This window comes from Sinocyclocheilus anshuiensis, unplaced genomic scaffold, assembly GCF_001515605.1.
Source record: "Sinocyclocheilus anshuiensis isolate Anshui unplaced genomic scaffold, SAMN03320099.WGS_v1.1 scaffold154, whole genome shotgun sequence".
Taxonomy (NCBI): domain Eukaryota; kingdom Metazoa; phylum Chordata; class Actinopteri; order Cypriniformes; family Cyprinidae; genus Sinocyclocheilus; species Sinocyclocheilus anshuiensis.
Window position 1 is genome coordinate 1,295,559 of NW_015546101.1, and position 17,874 is coordinate 1,313,432.

Here is a 17,874-nt window from a genome sequence, read left to right on the forward strand (position 1 = left end):
GGAAAACTTGAAATCGCATCGTATGACCCCTTTACGACTGGTTTTGTGGTCCAGGGTCACATATGGTATTAATTTTATTTGTGCAGGTCTTAAAAAAAGGTTTTAAAAATCTTAAATTTGAGCTTAAAAATCCTGCAGATACCCTGGTTTTGGTCTTGCACCTGCTGGAGATTTGATTTGGATGTGTGTATTATGATGAATTAAATAAATTCCGAATAAAAAATACATTTATATAAAACGATATTGTCTAATAACAAATATGGTGTTTGTATGTTGTGAATCCCTGCGTAAACCATTTTAAATAAATGCATAAGTCTTCAAAAAATGTAAATGTAATATTTATTTAATTATTACAAACTTATAGCCATACAGTAGTGCATTAATTCAGTCTCCTCTAATGCCTGCCAAATTGTGTGATCACATTACATGTTACTACTGTACATAATATAGCCCACACATGCTTATTGGATTGGTGGAGCCGTCCACATGGACAGATGAAAGCCGAGAGGATGATAGGGAGTGTGGGGGATTAGTATGCGGATGTCCTGTGAGCTCAAATTAGGCCAGTTTAGCTCTGAAGCACCAGACCCTGCTGCACTGAGACTGTTCAGTGGTGAGATCCACTACCAAGCTTATTTACAGCAGCTATGAGCAGCTTCAGATTTTACTTTGCCATGTTGCTTTCGTCTTATTGCTCTTTGATAGATCATAGCCAGAGCTTGGTGTCAGTTTGCAAATGGTACATACACCCTACCCTAGTGTGGATTTTATTGTTTGTTTGGTGTGAAGATGACATTTTCATTCTGTTTTGTTTAACGTGTTCAGGGGCTCTTTATATGAGTAGACTGACAGCTAATCAGCCTCTTTGTTTCTAATGTAAATGCAATGTCTTGTCCAGCTCGCCTAATGACTTCAAAGGGCCCCTTTTCATGGCAGGTGTGTCTGATTTAAGGCAATTGCAGAATTGTTCTTGTTTTTCCCCTTCTCAGCTTCACGTTTGAAGTGTCATCACCTGTCTTCCCTTTAAGTATAATTTTACTTGTATCGAACTCTCTCAGTAGAAGAGTACTAAAATAAATGTTCTTTTAAAAGCCTCAATTAGAGTGTGAAGGCGAGTGTAATTCTAAAACATTCTCAGTTGGTTCGTAGCATTTGGTTAACTATGAGTCGGTGAAAATCAAGCATTTTACTACTAGTTCACAGATATTGTGCTCGTGGATTTGAAAGAAGGTTTTGTCATTTAAATTAAAAGCTTGTTTAAAATCTGAGGCATTTAAATCAACGATAGTTAAAGACCAGTTTTCTACATATAAGAATAATGTGACAGACTGCATTTATTTAATCAAAGAAAAAAAATTAAAATTGTGAAGTATTCTTACAATAAAAAAAAAGAATTTATTTCAGTCTCTAAACTTGTTTATGAATAAAATATTTGTTTTTTATGCAATCGGATAGAATAACACTTTATGTACAGCATGTTGGTTTTACTATCTTTATGAATTTTACAGTTATTTTCACTACCTAAAATGTTGTTGTATGTTGTATTCTGACCATTTAGGAGGAAAACCGAAATGCAAACGGGCAGCTGCCAGGTACTATTTGCAGCAACATGTCCCGTTACTTGCTACTGTAGTTATTGCACCTGAGGATCTGAGAGCCCTTGTCAGGTCTGGTGCAGATGGTGGGAGGACCTCTAGCCAGCTGGCTCAGTGAATGAGTTGGACCGTTTGGCCATTACGTCTTCAGCCATCAAGCAAATGACTGAGAGGAAACTGTAATTTTGTGGTCACAAAACATTCTACCCCTTCTCAAACCAGGTACGTTTGTGTGTTGAGCAAATATAAAAGATTCAGCCTATAGTCACCAAACACCGCTATTAGCACAAAGATATCTTTTTAAGATATTACTCAGAATATTTTGAATAAAAAGATAAGATAAAGCTTTTGCTGTTGCTCTAGAATACAGACTGAATAAATCTGAAAATAATAAAAGGCATGTATGATGTTGCATTTACAATATTAGACTATTTTGCCGTTATCCAAATCCTCATCTTCCTGTTTTCTGGCAAACAGGCGGCCAGTGCGCTGTCAGGTTGTTTATCACTATCTGCTTTCTCTCAGTTCATGCTCAAGTGTAGGGTCTGTTTCATTTTGGCCTCACTAAACAGCTGCAGTCTTGTCTAAACATACACCAAACGCTCTTCTGCTCAATTCATGCTGTTCCTTTAATCTGGTTCTTACTGTATATGGTGCTCTGGGTCCCAGCACTTTGATCTCACATCATCCCTTCAACAGTTTTACAGTTTAAGACTCCAGCTCTAACTTGGCACAAGTTGGCAGTCTAAAGACTTTTCTGAGACTTGAGTTCTCCATTTATTTATACACATGTTTGTTCCCAGTGTTTGGGTTTAAAGCATACTTAAAGACTCTTAAAAAGGTACAGGAGTACAAGAAGGTGCATAATTTAGACATTGTTTTTTTTTATTTTGTATACCATGAGCTAAATACTTGCATAATTAATTTGCCTGCCCTAAATTAATTATACAAAACCTTGCATAGAAAATAATCTCTCATTATGATAATCTGTCCAGGTTGACTGTTGACTCCTGTATTAGTTTAGAGACATCTTTTTAGGATATTTTCCTGAAAAATTGACAGTAGTAGTCAACCGATACCAAGGGTGATTATATTGGCCATTTTTGTTTTCTGTATTTTTTTTTAATCAGTGTTTGCCAATAAGCCAAATTATAAGTATTGGCCAATAAGCTTTCCCAGCTGATAAGTGACAGAAACTGGACTTTTATATTGACAGCGCAAAGAAAAATCAACATATGTGCACAGATGCACAGGAGTTCTCGTTCTCCAGCTTGTTTAACAGTTCTAGCTGTTGACTTATTAGATATAAAGTAAACAGTATATGAAAAACCATCATAGCATTTGCTACAGCTACATTCTTATAGGTTGGCGTTCAGTAAATATACATATATACAGTATCTCACAGAAGTGAGTACACCCCTCACATTTTTGTAAATATTTTATTATATCTTTTCATGTGACAACACTGAAGAAATGACACTTTGCTACAATGTAAAGTAGTGAGTGTACAGCTTGTATAACAGTGTAAATTTGCTGTCGCCTCAAAGTAACTCAACACACAGCCATTAATGTCTAAACCGCTGGCCACAAAAGTGAGTACACCCTTAAGGGAAAATGTCCAAATTGGGCCCAATTAGCCATTTTCTCTCCCCGGTGTCATGTGACTCATTAGTGTTACAAGGTCTCAGGTGTGAATGGGGAGCAGGTGTGTTAAATTTGGTGTTATCGCTCTCACTCTCTCATACTGGTCACTGGAAGTTCAACATGGCAAAGCTGTACACTCATTACTTTACATTGTAGCAAAGTGTCATTTCTTTATTTGTTGTACTGGTCATCTTCGAGTTTTTGGAACGTAGTGACAAGCTACATTGAAAACACTTGATTCTTTTGCTCAGTACATTTGATTTACATAGTTTGGCAGTTTCCACATTTCATTCAATTGTTTGGCTCTGAGTTTGATTTCACCCTCTTACTTCTGCCTGCAGGTTTGTTTTCACATTGGCTGCATCCCAATTCACACACAAAAAATGTACTTTGCTCGTGATAAAGCTAATCTCATTACCTTGAAATTCATCATTCTTTTATATTCATAAATTCTATTACTAGAAAGCTTCGGCAGTGATATTACAGCACATTGCATGCACAGATGCGCACTTTGAAAATTCACCAGAAATAAAATAGTATCTAGGCACATTTTTTAATATTATTTTCAATGCATTATGATTTGAGAGACTCTAATCATAATTCTGCATACTACCCAAACCAAAACCGAACCCAAGTCTGTCTTCAAAATTGACATACCACATCAAAAGCTCTAGTGTAAAGCACCTTCGACTAAGAAAGAAAGAAAAAGGGTGGACGGTGACAAGAGGACTGTCAGCCTGCATTAGGTTACCCTTTCCACTCCTGGCCGTTAGGGGACAAACCAATGAGATTTTTCAGAGCTCCACTAAATAGTTCCTGACTAATGCTGGCTGAGAGGCCATGTTTGTGAAATGTGCAAGTGACTCAGAGACCGATGGGAAAACCGCCAGAGACTCCTGGGGACGTTTGTGATTGGATCAACAACTTGTCAGTCAACTCCTTGCATTTGTTAATGGGATGTCCTTGAATAGACTGCCAGGGAGTCTCTTGCTGTATATTTGCTGAGTGTGGGCTCACTTGGGCCAGTGCTGCTGCCAAATTTTATATTAAACTTAAAAGTAAGTACAAAAGAGAGAGGTGGGTGACAAATGTATATATGGATCTGTTCATATATAGTTATACATCTAACTGTTTTCACCCATCTTAAATCTTTAAAGTTCCACTGTACATGTGAAGTCGGCTGAACTGCTTATGTAATGAGTTCTTTGAAGACACTGATTTATCATTCCAAACTTTATTTTTTTTGACAGATGCTATGGCACTTTAATCAATAAACTTAATACCTGAACATGCACCGATATTAAAATTGAGTTTTAAAATAAATGAAACACTAAAAATTGTAAGGTTTTAAAATAAATAAAGCACTAAAAATTGTAAGGTTTTAAAATAAATAAAGCACTAAAAACTAAAGTTGTCATTTTAAATGTTTTGAGTTCAGACGTCACAAGGTTATACTGTATAGTATGAAGAATGGATATGCCTTTACATATTTTTGCTAAAGATTACATTTAAAAGTTTATTTGTTTTAATTATTAGTGTTTTTAAGTAGGGCTGCGCAATTAATCGCATGCGATTGTCATGCGCATCTCGTCAGTAAAGCCGTTCCCGTGATTAGTGTTAAATCTCCATCACCTGCTTTCAGATTGAGCGGCATTCACTACACGGAGCCGTAGTTCACTGACAATTAGTCACTGACAATTCACTGGCATTCATAATCGTAGATGAATCGCATTCGATTATGAACGCGATATCGCCTAGCTTGTTAGTGAACTACGGCTCTGTGAATTAAATGCCGCTCAATCTGAAAGCAGGTGATGGTGATTTACTACCAATCACGGCACCGGCTTTACTGACGAGATGCGCATGACAATCGCATGCGATTAATTGCACAGCCCTATTTTTAAGTATTAACTGTAGGTGATTGTTAGATGATTGCACAGTTCCTCTATTTTTTACATGCTCATTTCCTCTACTTTTGCAATTAAATATCCAATATCGACTGATTAATCAGTAGCAATTAAATTCTAACATCGACTGATAACTGATATAGTACTGTTATGCAGGGCCGTAGCTAGTGTATACGGGGGCCCTGTGCAGGTTGTTGCTGTGAGCTCTAGGTGAAATTGTGTTCCTTCACCTTCGGTTGAAATCATCAGGCCCCCCCAGACAGCTGGGGTTCCCAAAATCATCACCACCTTTCTCCCCACTAGCGACATATCTGCTGTTATGTATTGTGCATCTGTAATGCTACCATATGTTTAGTTCAGGATACTTCAGATGACTTTATGCACTTCTAGCACTTTTTATTTAGTCTTTTGTTTCAGCCTGGGCTTTAGGTCTATCACTTGCTTTAAAAACAATTTAATTTGATAACGTTCTGGCTAGGTCAAATCAAGAGTAGGTTGTGATGGATTAGGGCCCCATATCATTTCATTCCAGCTCCCTTAAGCTTGAAATTTTAGAGTGCTTTCCTTTCTGTAGGAGTTCTGCCTGACTGGTTGAAGTGAGATTATTGATAGGTCTCATGTGTGCCTTGATGTGGCTTGGGCTTTAATCAGCCTTATCGATCCAACCACACAGGCAAACATTAGAGAGTGCATACTTTAACGGGCCATTTTAGAAAAGACCACAGAGATGTTATGAAATTATTGAATTATATAAGCGGTTGTGGATTGTTTACCTAAATGCATTGCCATAGAAGAGCTCAGAAAGCTGCTCAAAAATGGCTGATTACAAAGCCAGTCCTCCAATGGTTCCACTGTTATGTTATGTTATGTTATGTTATGTTATGTTATGTTATGTTATGTTATGTTATGTTATGTTATGTTATGTTATGTTATGTTATGTTATGTTATGTTATGTTATGTTATGTTATGTTATGTTATGTTATGTTATGTTATGTTATGTTATGTTATGTTATGTTATGTTATGTTATGTTATGTTATGTTATGTTATGTTATGTTATGTTATGTTATGTTATGTTATGTTATGTTATGTTATGCACAGAGTACAAGCTGTTGGTGGAAATGTAACGTTCTTCCTACTTAAGGTTGTGTTTATAGCCCAGTGTCTTGGCTGTGTAAAACATCTCACAAACCCTCATTAAGGTAGGCATGAAATGAAAATTCACCCTATCAATTTTCTAAATGCAAGTTATAGATCTTGTTGTGAACAGTTCATCTGTGCAAATGTTTATATATTTATTTTTTTTATGTTTTGACCTTGTAATGTTTAACTGGATCTTCCAGAGAAAACGACAGACTTCTCTCTGGTGATGTATGCAGGGCTTCTCCAATCATATACTCTGCTTAAGCCCCGCCCCGATGCAAAGAACTAAGTCCCCGCCCTACATTTCTTCCTTTTTCGATAATCCTTTACACTTGAATGCATGTTACAATAGTAAAGAAAAGGTCTGTCGCGACTTTTAGCTTAAGTTTAGCTTAAGATGCAGATGACATTTCAAAGCAAACTTCTAAAGAAGTTTAACATCAGCCAGAAAGACCCTCCTTCACAATGAGTCAAAAGTTGGGAATTTAGTTTTGAAACAGGGCACTCTCTCCTATCTCCTGTAGATACGGACCATGATTTGTGTGGGCCGTGCTGTGACGTTGTGCTGGTTCAGGTTTCTTCCTCCACAGGCTCTGGCTCTCGGCTTATTGGCTGACCTTGATAAGCCAGTGCAGAAGTGGCTGGTGCAGCAGAAATATACCCCCCCCTTCCTGCTCCTGGCATTGGCATTCATTCAGAACCAGGCCTGATGCTGTAAACAGCTAAAATAAACAAAGGGAGGATGCTAAATTAATCACAGTGCAACACGCACACACAAGAGCCATTGCTCAGCGTTTGGTTTCAGACAAAGGAAGCTCCTGAAGAACTTAAATTTAATTACATAAATTTAAATAGCTTGGCCTTGCATAATGGAAAAAGGAAGCTGTCTTTTGACATGTCTGAACAGTGGACTAGATTTTAAACAAACATGTTAGCCAAAATATAAGAGTGGAAAACTCTGTGGTGCTCCTACTTCTCTCTCTCTCTCTCTCTCTCTCTGTGTGTCTTTCTCACACACATTTATAAAGTTGTCACAGACAATATTGGCTATCTATCTATCTATCTGTCTGTCCGTCCGTCCGTCCGTCTTTATTTATTCATCTTAATAACGTAATGTTCTCATATATATGCTACATATTGATACAATTTAGAAACCACCTCTTATCCTTCAACTGTGTCAATTAATATCAAGAACAAAGTGTGCTGTTTTTAAAACTTACCCCAATACCAGGGTGGGCAGTTAACAAAAAGGGTTTGCAATTTTGTACATTAATTTATTGTAATTATTCAATTTACTAGAAATGAAAATCTTGTGTGAGAATCTGCTGATGATCCCTATTCTGTCATTTAACATCATTTATCATGATCACAAATGAAATTATAATGTGTGAAATTTTACTTTCTTACCTCAAAATTGATTTTTTTCGCCTGTAAATTCTTTGTTTTACACTGAGATTTACAACTTGTACGGTCACCTGAGGAGGGTAGTGGTGATATATAATGGTGATTTCTTCCCTGCAACTAATTTCAGGTTGGTTAGTCTGATGCTCATGATCTCCCCTACTAGTTAAAGGGATAGTTCACCCAGAAATCTGTCATCTGAAATCTGTCATCATTTACGAAGTTATTTTGAGGAACTATATGGTCTCTCAAAAAATTGACTCACATTGAAGCACATACACACCACACACACAATAGACATTTGCAACTGCCGTAATCACAGTACCTTGTCTTATATCTCTGTCAATTTCTGTATCTCATCCACTCTTTTTGAAAGAAAAACTGAGCTTTCCAGAGAGAATTTACAATGGAAGAGCTGAAAATCCATTCGCCCCATCACCATGGAAACACTGTCAGATTCTGACGACCCCCTTGTTAAGGTGAAGGCGCTATTCCAGCCTGTATGCACTGAATAATGTGTTAGTACACACCTCTTTCTTTTGTTTATTAATGTAACATTTTAGCAACTTAATTTTCTTACTTTATTCTCAGAAAAGTCACCACTGATTGACATTTTTTTTAATATATATATTTTATTTAATAATATAAAATAATATAAAATATTTATTTATATAAAAAAAACCACAATCGCAAAATATGAATTTTATTATTGTATTATTTTTATAATAATTTATGATTTTTTTATTGTTCACCTTGCCTGTATCGATCCTTGCCTGTATCGGTCCACCTCTCCAGTTATTTAGGCGGTTTAATTTAGTGTTGGCTAGAGCTCAGCTTGGTACAGAAAGTTCAGTTGTTCATATGTTTGAGTTTCTTTCAGCCCTTTAAGACTCCAGGAGCCGTCAGCACTTTTCTCAGTGTGGGGCACTAATGACTAAAGAGAAGAGGTGACAGGAGAGAGGGTGAAAGAGTGAGTGAGCGGGAGATATAGGAGGCAGGTGACAGAGGCAGAGTGGGACTGCTGCGGCCTCATGCCTCGCTGCCCTTTTGTCTCTGTCTCATAAATCACTTCTCCAGTCCTGCCTCATGGCTCAACTTGTACTGAGCTCTTAGCCCAAGACCTCGACCCCTGTTTACTTCTTTTAGCCCTGGGTGACGGCAAGTCCCTCCTGCATACATGAGGCCAGTGTTCGAATTATACCAATGTGTTTCCAGGAAGAAATAGGTCTTAGAAAGCACTTCCTGGAATTCTGAAAAACAGGACTGCAATGTCAATATTGCAAGTAAAAACAAATGATATTTCAAGTGATATTTAGAATCTGATGATTATGCTGTAGTCAACTGCTGTTAGAGTTATGTTCTTTGAATTTTCCCAGGTATCATGCTTCATTTATATATATATATATATATGTACAGTGCTGCTTGAAAGTTTGTGAACTCTTTAGAATTTTCTATATTTCTGCATAAAAATAAATCACATTTTCGCACAAGTCCTAAAAGTAGACAAAGAGAACCCAATCAAACAAATGAGACAAAGATATTTTCTTTGTCATTTATTTATTCAGGAAAATTATCCAATATTACATTTCTTTGAGTGGCATAAGTATGTGAATCTCTAGGATTAGCTGTTAATTTGAAGGTGAAATTAGAGTCAATCGGTTCAGAGGTGTTTTCATTCATTGGGATGACTATCAGGTGTCAGTGTGTGCTTTGTTTTATTTAAAGAACAGGGATCTATCAAAATCGGATCATGTTTGTAGAATGAATCATGGCACAAACAAAGGAGATCTCGGAGGACCTCAGAAAAAGAGTTGCTGTTGCTCATCAGGCTAGAAATGAGTTTGGATTCCACAAATCCACAGTCAGACAGATTGTGTACAAATGGAGGAAATTCAAGACCACTGTTACCCTCCCCAGGAGTGGTCCACCAACAAAGATTACTCCAAAAGCAAGACATGATCACTGAACAACCATGGTGTCCATGGTAGAGTCGCAAGAAGAAAGCCACTGCTCTCCAAAAAGAACATTGCTGCCCGTCTGCAGTTTGCTAAAGATCATGTGGACAAGCCAGAGGAATATTGGAGAAATGTTTTGTGGATGGATGAGACCAAAATAGAACTTCCTGGTTTAAGTGAAAATTGCTATGTTTGGAGAAAAGAAAACACTGCATTCCAGCATAAGAACCTTATCCCATCTATGAAACGTGGTGGTAGTATTATGGTTTAGGTCTGTTTTGAAGCATCTGGGCCTGAATCTCAAGAGAAAGTGGGTCATGCAGAGAGACAACGACCCAAGCATGCAAGTCGTTCTACAAAAGAATGGTTAAAGAAGAACAAAGTTAATGTTTTGGGATGACTGAGTCAAATTCCGGACCTTAATCCAATTGAAATGTTGTGAAAGGACATGAAGCAAGCAGTTCATAGTAGGAAACCCACCAATATCACAGAGTTGAAGTGGTTCTGTACTGAGGAATGGGCTAAAATTCCTACAAGCTGTTGTTTTTGACTATACTTTCAGAAATCTGATTATGTTTTGGGTTATATTTATGCAGAAATATATTCTAAAGGGTTCACAAACTTTCAAGCAGCACCGTATATACAAACTACCATTCAGTAATTACCATTCAGAAATTATACTTTTATTTAGCAAGGATGAGTTAAATTGATCAAAATTGACAGAACTTAACATCTTTATAATGTTACAAAATAATTCTTCAAATAATTATGAAAATAAATTAATTACTATTCTTTTGACATTTCTATTCGCCACTGATCCTGAAAAATAAATGTATCACAGCTTTTACAAAAATGTTAAGCAACACATTTTTTTTTTTTACTCTGATAATAAGAAATGTTTTTAAGCACCAAATCAAAAGGGTCATATGACAGTAATGGCTGCTGAAAAATTCAGCTTTGACAAAAGAAATAATTACATTTGAAATAAAATATATTAAAATAGAAAAAGTTAAAATCTTTAAAAAACTTTTTGCAATAGTACAGTTTTTACTGTTTTTTTAGACAAATGAAGCCTTGGTGAGCATAAGAGACTTCATAAAAGCATGAACATCTATTGTAAAAATAGAAAATAAGAAAAATAAGTTGTTACATATTGTTTCTTGGCTCTTTTGTTTGTTTCTAAAAATATACAAATCTAGTGTATATTTCTCTTAATTTTCCCCTTTGAAATGAATAGGTAACAACAGGAACTGGGATTTGTTTTCCCTTGTGCTCAACCACACCCTCGGTATGTCATGTGATGCACATGAGCAAACAGCACTGTTAGCTATTTCAATTGTAGTTAATATTTTGTAATATTTCTTTGCAATAATCAGCCTCAGTCTGTGTCCACTTCCTTCTCTAACAGCAAATTTTAATGACCAGCAGTGGTCTGTTGACCCCCTCAACCTGCTTTTAGAGTTACTAGAAGGACAATGACAGGAACTGTAGAGGTCTCAGTCCACAGTTTTCATGCCCCAAGGGAGCGGATGAGGGTGATGGCCGGGCGTCATGTTGTCATGGCGAATATGAGGGGGTTGTTATGTGAGGGTTGAGTTACAGTGGTCCTTTACTGCTGTAACTGGTGTGACAACAAGCAGCTGGTGGACGGCACAATCTGTCTCTATTGCCTGACTTCACCCCGAATCTGCCTAATAAGGGCATCTGTTTGTCTATTTGTTTGTTTGATCTTCTCTCCCTATGTAGCACCATTCATCTTCGTCTCTGTGTGCATGCGCTCGTATTATTGGCCGTCTTTGTTAGATTTCCATCCGTGATTGAATGGAAGGGGCTGTAGTCCAAGGCTTCAGAATTAATCTCGCCGCGGTGGGTCATGTGATTAATTGTGTCCTCGGGCCAGTTGAGGGTGTAACTTATGGCCGAGGATAATCAACATGTTAAGATGCGCCGTGTCCCCGGGGGAAATCTCCGTCTTAAACCCATCCGGTGCTCCTCAAAGCAGGGACAAACTACGACAAGTAGTTTTTAAATGCCAGCTTTAATCAATATGTGTCCTCTGCTCAGCATGCCAGTCGCCATCTCCTCAGTTAAGCACCTCACTGTCACCTGTGACTGAAAGGTGTGAGGTTTTAATAGGAAAACCTGCTGTGGCTGTCTGCTGTTGTGCAAGTGTGAGCTTACCAACCACTTCTCCTGACCTTGGGCTACTTCTGCTGCCCAGACTCCTGCTTGCTGGTGAGAGACCATCGCGAAACACATTAAAACACATTTGGACAAGTAAATGAGATGGGAAACACCAAAAACGTAGTTTGCTGGATGAGACGATGTCACTTAGATTGTATGACCTTTTCTTAAATGACATTATAAAGTATACATAGTTATTTAGAGAGTCCCGCACACATTTAGCAAAGATGATAATTGGCTGGGACACAAGTGTCAGCTCTGTGCTCGAATTTATTAAACATATATAAATTATGTATTGCAAAAAGGACAGTGCAACATGAATTATGCAGTGTTTCTCATTGTAATTAGAACGGATTAGACAGACTGAACTGATGATGATGAGCATAACATGCATTTTCAGGACTTCGTTTCTAAATTTAGTAAATGAAACGTGTCCTATGGTTTTTTTTGAACACTCATCTGAATTTCTTTGCACTTTCTGTGTGCATTTAGGTTTGTAAATATGAATGAGTGTTTGTTTAAATGCATAATGTTGTACTCGTCTGCATAGCTCATGAATAGAATTGGACAGCTATTATCCAGTTGTCCATTTTAAAGCCTTGATTTGAAGTGTCTCAAGGACCTGCCGAGAAACAGAGTATTGACGGAATAAAAGAGACAGAAAAGTCTATTTTCTTTCTTTTATTAGAGACCTCAGGGCATGCAAGTTGCTGACACGCCACTTTCTATCTGACCTTCGTGCTCTCTGATCAGGATGGACGTTCTAACAAGAGAAACTTGCCTTTTGGTCATGTGATTCCTACATGCCTTTAATGCATTTGTTTTTGTTCTATTTCTACTGTCTCATGTCATCAGAGACATTAAATTCATATTCTCTACACTTTTGTTTGCCTTTTATATCCTTTTTTTGTAAAATATAAAATTATATACATCTCTGTTGTTGTTATTATTATTATTATTATTATAGTATGTATGAATATTTTGAATTAAATTTATTTTTAAATACTTTTTTATTTAGCTTTAATTCATTTTTATTTTAGTTTTATCAATTTTAGTACTTAAATGTATTTAATTTGCCAAGGCAACGTCTATAATTTTCATGCAAGGTTTTCACCTAATATTTATATTTTATTTCATCTTCATATCAATGAATGAAAGTGCGTGTGTGTGTGTGTAGAGAGAGAGAGAGGGAGAGAGAGAGATTATTCCTGTTAAATTACATTTTTCCTTTAAAATATGTATCTGATGTACTTAACACCTCTTTCAGTATGACTCATATTGTAGTTGCTATATTTAGCAATTTGACTTGATTTGATTCATTAGTGCGGCTCAGTTCAATATAGCATAGATGCACATAATTGTTGGGGGTAAAGTGCTCGTATTACTTTCAGGTCTATTAGAAAATAAATGTGTTGAAAGTAGAGACAAAGATATTAGTGCACTTATTTTCTTTGATATAAAAGTGCTGCAAAAAAATCTCAACAAATAGCGATAGTTTCAGGTGGTCTCTCTTTTGCTCCACATAATCTCTGATATTTCTTTGTGTGTTCTGGTGTTTGACCTCACTCAAGTGCATCTCTCTTAGTCATGCTTATCCCAAAAATGTTAATGGACTCTCCTGTGGGACTGAGGTGCTGGTGCGCTCCCAAACCTCTGCCTGGTTGCATTTCATTTTACTCCGTATAGCTTGTGGTTAGGTATTTCCTGCAATATTATAACACAAAGAAGATCAATTACTGAATTTTTGTGAGTCACAAAATTCCTTTTATTGTTTGACACCACGACAAATAATTGTTCTGCACACCCAAGGTCCATTATAATAATCAATTATTCTGTCTTCCATAAGAGCGTCTCTACACAATTACAATTGACTCACTAATCACTCAATTCATTTGGCGTTTATTAATTGCATGCCTTTTTAAGTGTAGAGCCCCCACTCCCAATCCCCCATCTCATTTAGTGCTTCAGAGGCCTAAAGGTTAAGGATCTGACCCTTCAGACTGAATGCTGGTTCATGTGGGCAGGAACCAGGAAGGAATAACGGTTACTGAGATTGCTATCCGACACAAAGCACTCAAAGCAGGTACAATCAATGTCTTGGAAGTAAAAATTGTCTGCTGAATGACAAAAATTGCTTAATTAGAAAATCAGAGGAACTTACAATTGATCCTATTGTATGTCCTGGTTACCTAAGCATACGACTAATGAGGTTATTTTGTCTAATGGCAAAGTGCCCTTTCTAATTAAGCCAGTCCTTTAACTTGGTTAAGGCAGCCAATGTTCAGGCTAACAACGGCTGCCCTTTAGACCTCTGTGGCATCAGATGAGGGTTACTTAAGCAGATAGAGACTGAAAGAAGGTCAGCAGGTAGTCATTGTAATGGGTCTTGTTTAGGTGTGTTGCTTGGGACGGAATGATGCATTACATTGATTAAAATAGCACTGTTGCATCCATATGCGTTTGACTGAACAACACTTAATCTGCGTATCCAATTCATTTACTGATGGTTATGTGCATGTGTTCGGGATTTAACAATTAATTGTGCCTTCTCTCCCCTTCTTCACATCTCCCTCGCTCCTATTCCTGTCTCCCATCCCCCTATTCCATTAGTAAACACAGTCACAGAGCTCAAATCCCAGAATGCTTAATTTGAGCTGATTTGCGTTGAGATCTTTTTGTGAGCTGGATTAACCGAGATGTTTTGTGAATCATCTGACATTATGTTTAGATACTCTGAAATATATTTCCGTGCCATCTGAGAGACGCTCTCTCGCGGTCTGTCTCTCTCGCTCTTTGCTTCTTGCCCCCACTCTTGCTCTTCCCGAGCATGTGTGCGCGTCTCTCTCTTTCTTTCTCCCTCCCTCTCCCTGGTCTCTCTCTTTTTTTTTTAGTGCGTATATACATGCACACTTTTCCTCTCTCCTACCTCACACACAAACGCTCAGCCGCTGTCACTTGCCGCCGGATTCTGTCAGAGTTTCTCTCTGATTGTTTTCAGAACAAGAAAGTGCTTCGCGAGGAGTGCGCAGAAACAATGTGTCGCTCCTGACCAACACTGAATGGATTCGCCGGCTATTCAGAGCACTAATGAGATTACAGAGTCACAACAGACATGGGTCCTAGCGGCATGGTACCTTTTGTTGCGCTTCTTGAGGAGTCTTTTCCTTGTCAGTCCCTCAGAACTGGAAATGGCGCTCTGAAAGTGACTGAGGCGGACCCAGCGCAGGCGGATGCCAGGGAATAGACGCGCACGAGCTCACCTATGTTGGTTTCGTGGTGGTAGTGGCGGACAATATGAAGTACCAGAAATACATAACAGTGATGCAGATGGCCATGGGAGTGACAGCTTCTAACAAAGATGACTGCATCCCTCCGAAGAGACAGCTGTGGTGAGTATAAACTGAACGGTTTGAGAAGTGAGCGAGTGAGTGTGGAATGGGAGGAGAGTGAAGTGTGACGTGCGCCGAGGTTTTGTCAGACTTGTGAACAGAAAAAGGGAAGAAAAAACTGTTGCATTTTAATCTTGGGACAGCACAGTTAGAGCTGTTTTGTTTACTTTTGTTTGCCGAAGTGAATTTTTGCTCTTGAACCCACATTTTCTCATCTCTCATCTCTGATTTTTTGTTTTTGTTTGTATATTTTTGTCTCTTTGATATTTGATGTGTAACTCTCTTTATTTTTGCACACTGGTGATAGATTGAAGCGGTCCTTCCCTGGTATAATAAAAGCTTACATTTGGCCTTAGAAATTATGTTGTTGAGCCTGAATAGTTGTGTTAGAAATATTAAACAATACAAAAAACTAATTCTATATTTTTGTAATGTTTTTTTTTTTCCTTTGCATTTGGCTTGGTTATTTGTTACTTTTCATTCTCCACTGCCTCCACACTGAATTCACTCAGACAGCTTATAAATCATATGGGTGCAGCCACTCAAATCCATTTAACAATTTCCATTTAGCAAAATGCATTTGCAACATTCTTCCAAATGAAAGTTATACACATCCTCTGATTTTACAGCGGCATGTGTTCATTATCTAAATGATATTTGTGTGTGCTGGTTGAGTGGAGGTTGAAGCTGGTAAGCGATTAGTTAATAATACAGACCTCTCTGTTATTATATTTTCTTTTACTTATTTTAAATTGTACTTGCATATTATTTTCAAAGATCAATCAGAACATTTCCTTTCCACCCAAACACCTGCTGGCACTAGAACCAGTGGATTGTGATTGCTCACATCTGGTCCTCAGAATTCATGCAAACCCATGTGGAATGCATTTCTTTCATGCTGCATTTACTGAATTGGTTTCATTATATTGTTCCAGAGATTAAAATATTTAAAATAAATAAATGCATTTGTATATGTGTATTTTTAAATAAATAAAATGTTATATATGTGTATTTATTTTTAAATTTTTTTAAGCAGTTGTGTGTGTATTTGAGGTATATGTCTACATATTGTCTTGAGCATAAAAACCTTTTATCTTGTCACTTGTGGTCTCCTCGAAAGACTCACAAGCGTGTGTCGTGTGTTGGCACCCCCACCTCCCCATCAGCACAGCAGTCATGTGCACTGATAAAGTGGGTGGGTTTTTCATCAGAATTACTTTACATTATTGTCATGATGGAAGCATCCATCCAACCAGCAACCCCACGGTTACTGGCTCTCTGCTGCTCCCTGTTCATACCGTGCGTGTGGTAACCGAATGTGTTGGCAATGGGAGGCGACCGTTGTATCGCACCCTCCCAGATGTCTGTCTATTGCATCCTGCAATCCATTGTTCTCCCACCTGCTTAATGATGCATGAACTCACCCAGAAGTATCACACCCCCCCCAAACTTGAGTTTTGAGCAGAGTGGATTTTAATTGCAACTTCCAGAAAATAGATTTTTGTCTTTAATCATTTCTTGATTATTGTAAGCACAAAAAAGTGTTTGTCAGAAACGCCAAAGCAAGAAATCAGCAATCTGCATTTCTAAATTTGATTCGGCCATCATATACCAGTCCTCAAGAGTTTTAACCTGAGCCTCTTTTATATTAAACAATGAATGTAGCTCTATTTCATGTGTCACCTGTCTTTTGGAGCAAGTGCACAATGTCGGGACAAAGTCTGATTCGCATATATACACAGAAAAAAATTTGGTGGTGAAATAATTTTCACTCCGAAATTGCTAGTAAATTTCACTAATGATTACAAAGAAATGGCAAGTAAAGCATTGAATTAAACATGACATTTTTAAGTAGAAAGACTGAAATAGTGTTTTCTTTTGTTTCATTTACAACTGAAAAATCATTTTTACAGTGTACTGGACGAAACCGAGCTGCAATCACATTATCAACTGTAGGTCTGACATCACAAAAACCAGGCTAGTACAATTTCAGTTGGACTGTAAGAGTAGATTCTTTTGATTGAGTCGGACTGAAATACAAGTTAAAGTGCACAAACATTTTAAAAGAGATTCAGCGTGTCAGAACTGACAACACTGAGCTTCAGTTACTCCAGTAGGCACCAGAGAGGAAATCTCAGCACTGATTGACATTGATTGCTCTCCATCTCCTCAACACTGTCATCGTCTCAGAGATGTGTGGTCAGGGTAAAATAGCGGTGTTTCTCTGTTTGTTTTTGACACACACGTTTTCCACTCTGCCGTGAGATTGTAATCTCCTTTCAGATGCTTTATGGCACAGTGGGGGACAGATTACACTGGGTTTACTGACTCATGACTGCCTCATCCCTGCCTTACGGCTCTTGCTCCTCTGCCACTCCACAGCCTCCTCGTGTGCAACATCTTTTAAGGAGGGTTATGTGTTTGAGGGGTTGTAGGGGGGATTCTGCTTAAAGTTGGCGGTAAGTTGGTTTAGTGGCCACTGTAATCATATTTGGTATTAATCTTTTGGGTAAAGCATAAAAAAGAGCAGGAAATGTGAAGTGGCGAATTGGATGTAGAGAGAGTGATTAAAGGGGTCATATGATGTTGCTAAACAGAATATTATTTGGTGTAATGAAATGTGTTTATGCGGTTTAAGGTTCAAAAAACACATTATTT

General features: G+C 37.7%; 1 protein-coding gene across 1 annotated transcript in view; it reads left to right on the plus strand.

Moving 5' to 3' along the window:
• Nucleotides 1-14,667: 14,667 nt before the first annotated feature.
• Nucleotides 14,668-17,874, plus strand: part of LOC107700442 (tight junction protein ZO-1) — a 119,222-nt gene continuing 116,015 nt past the window's right edge. The window contains 1 exon segment of the mRNA XM_074187057.1: nucleotides 14,668-15,216. Within this exon segment, the coding sequence (XP_074043158.1) occupies nucleotides 15,122-15,216 (95 nt within the window). The 5' untranslated portion in view covers nucleotides 14,668-15,121.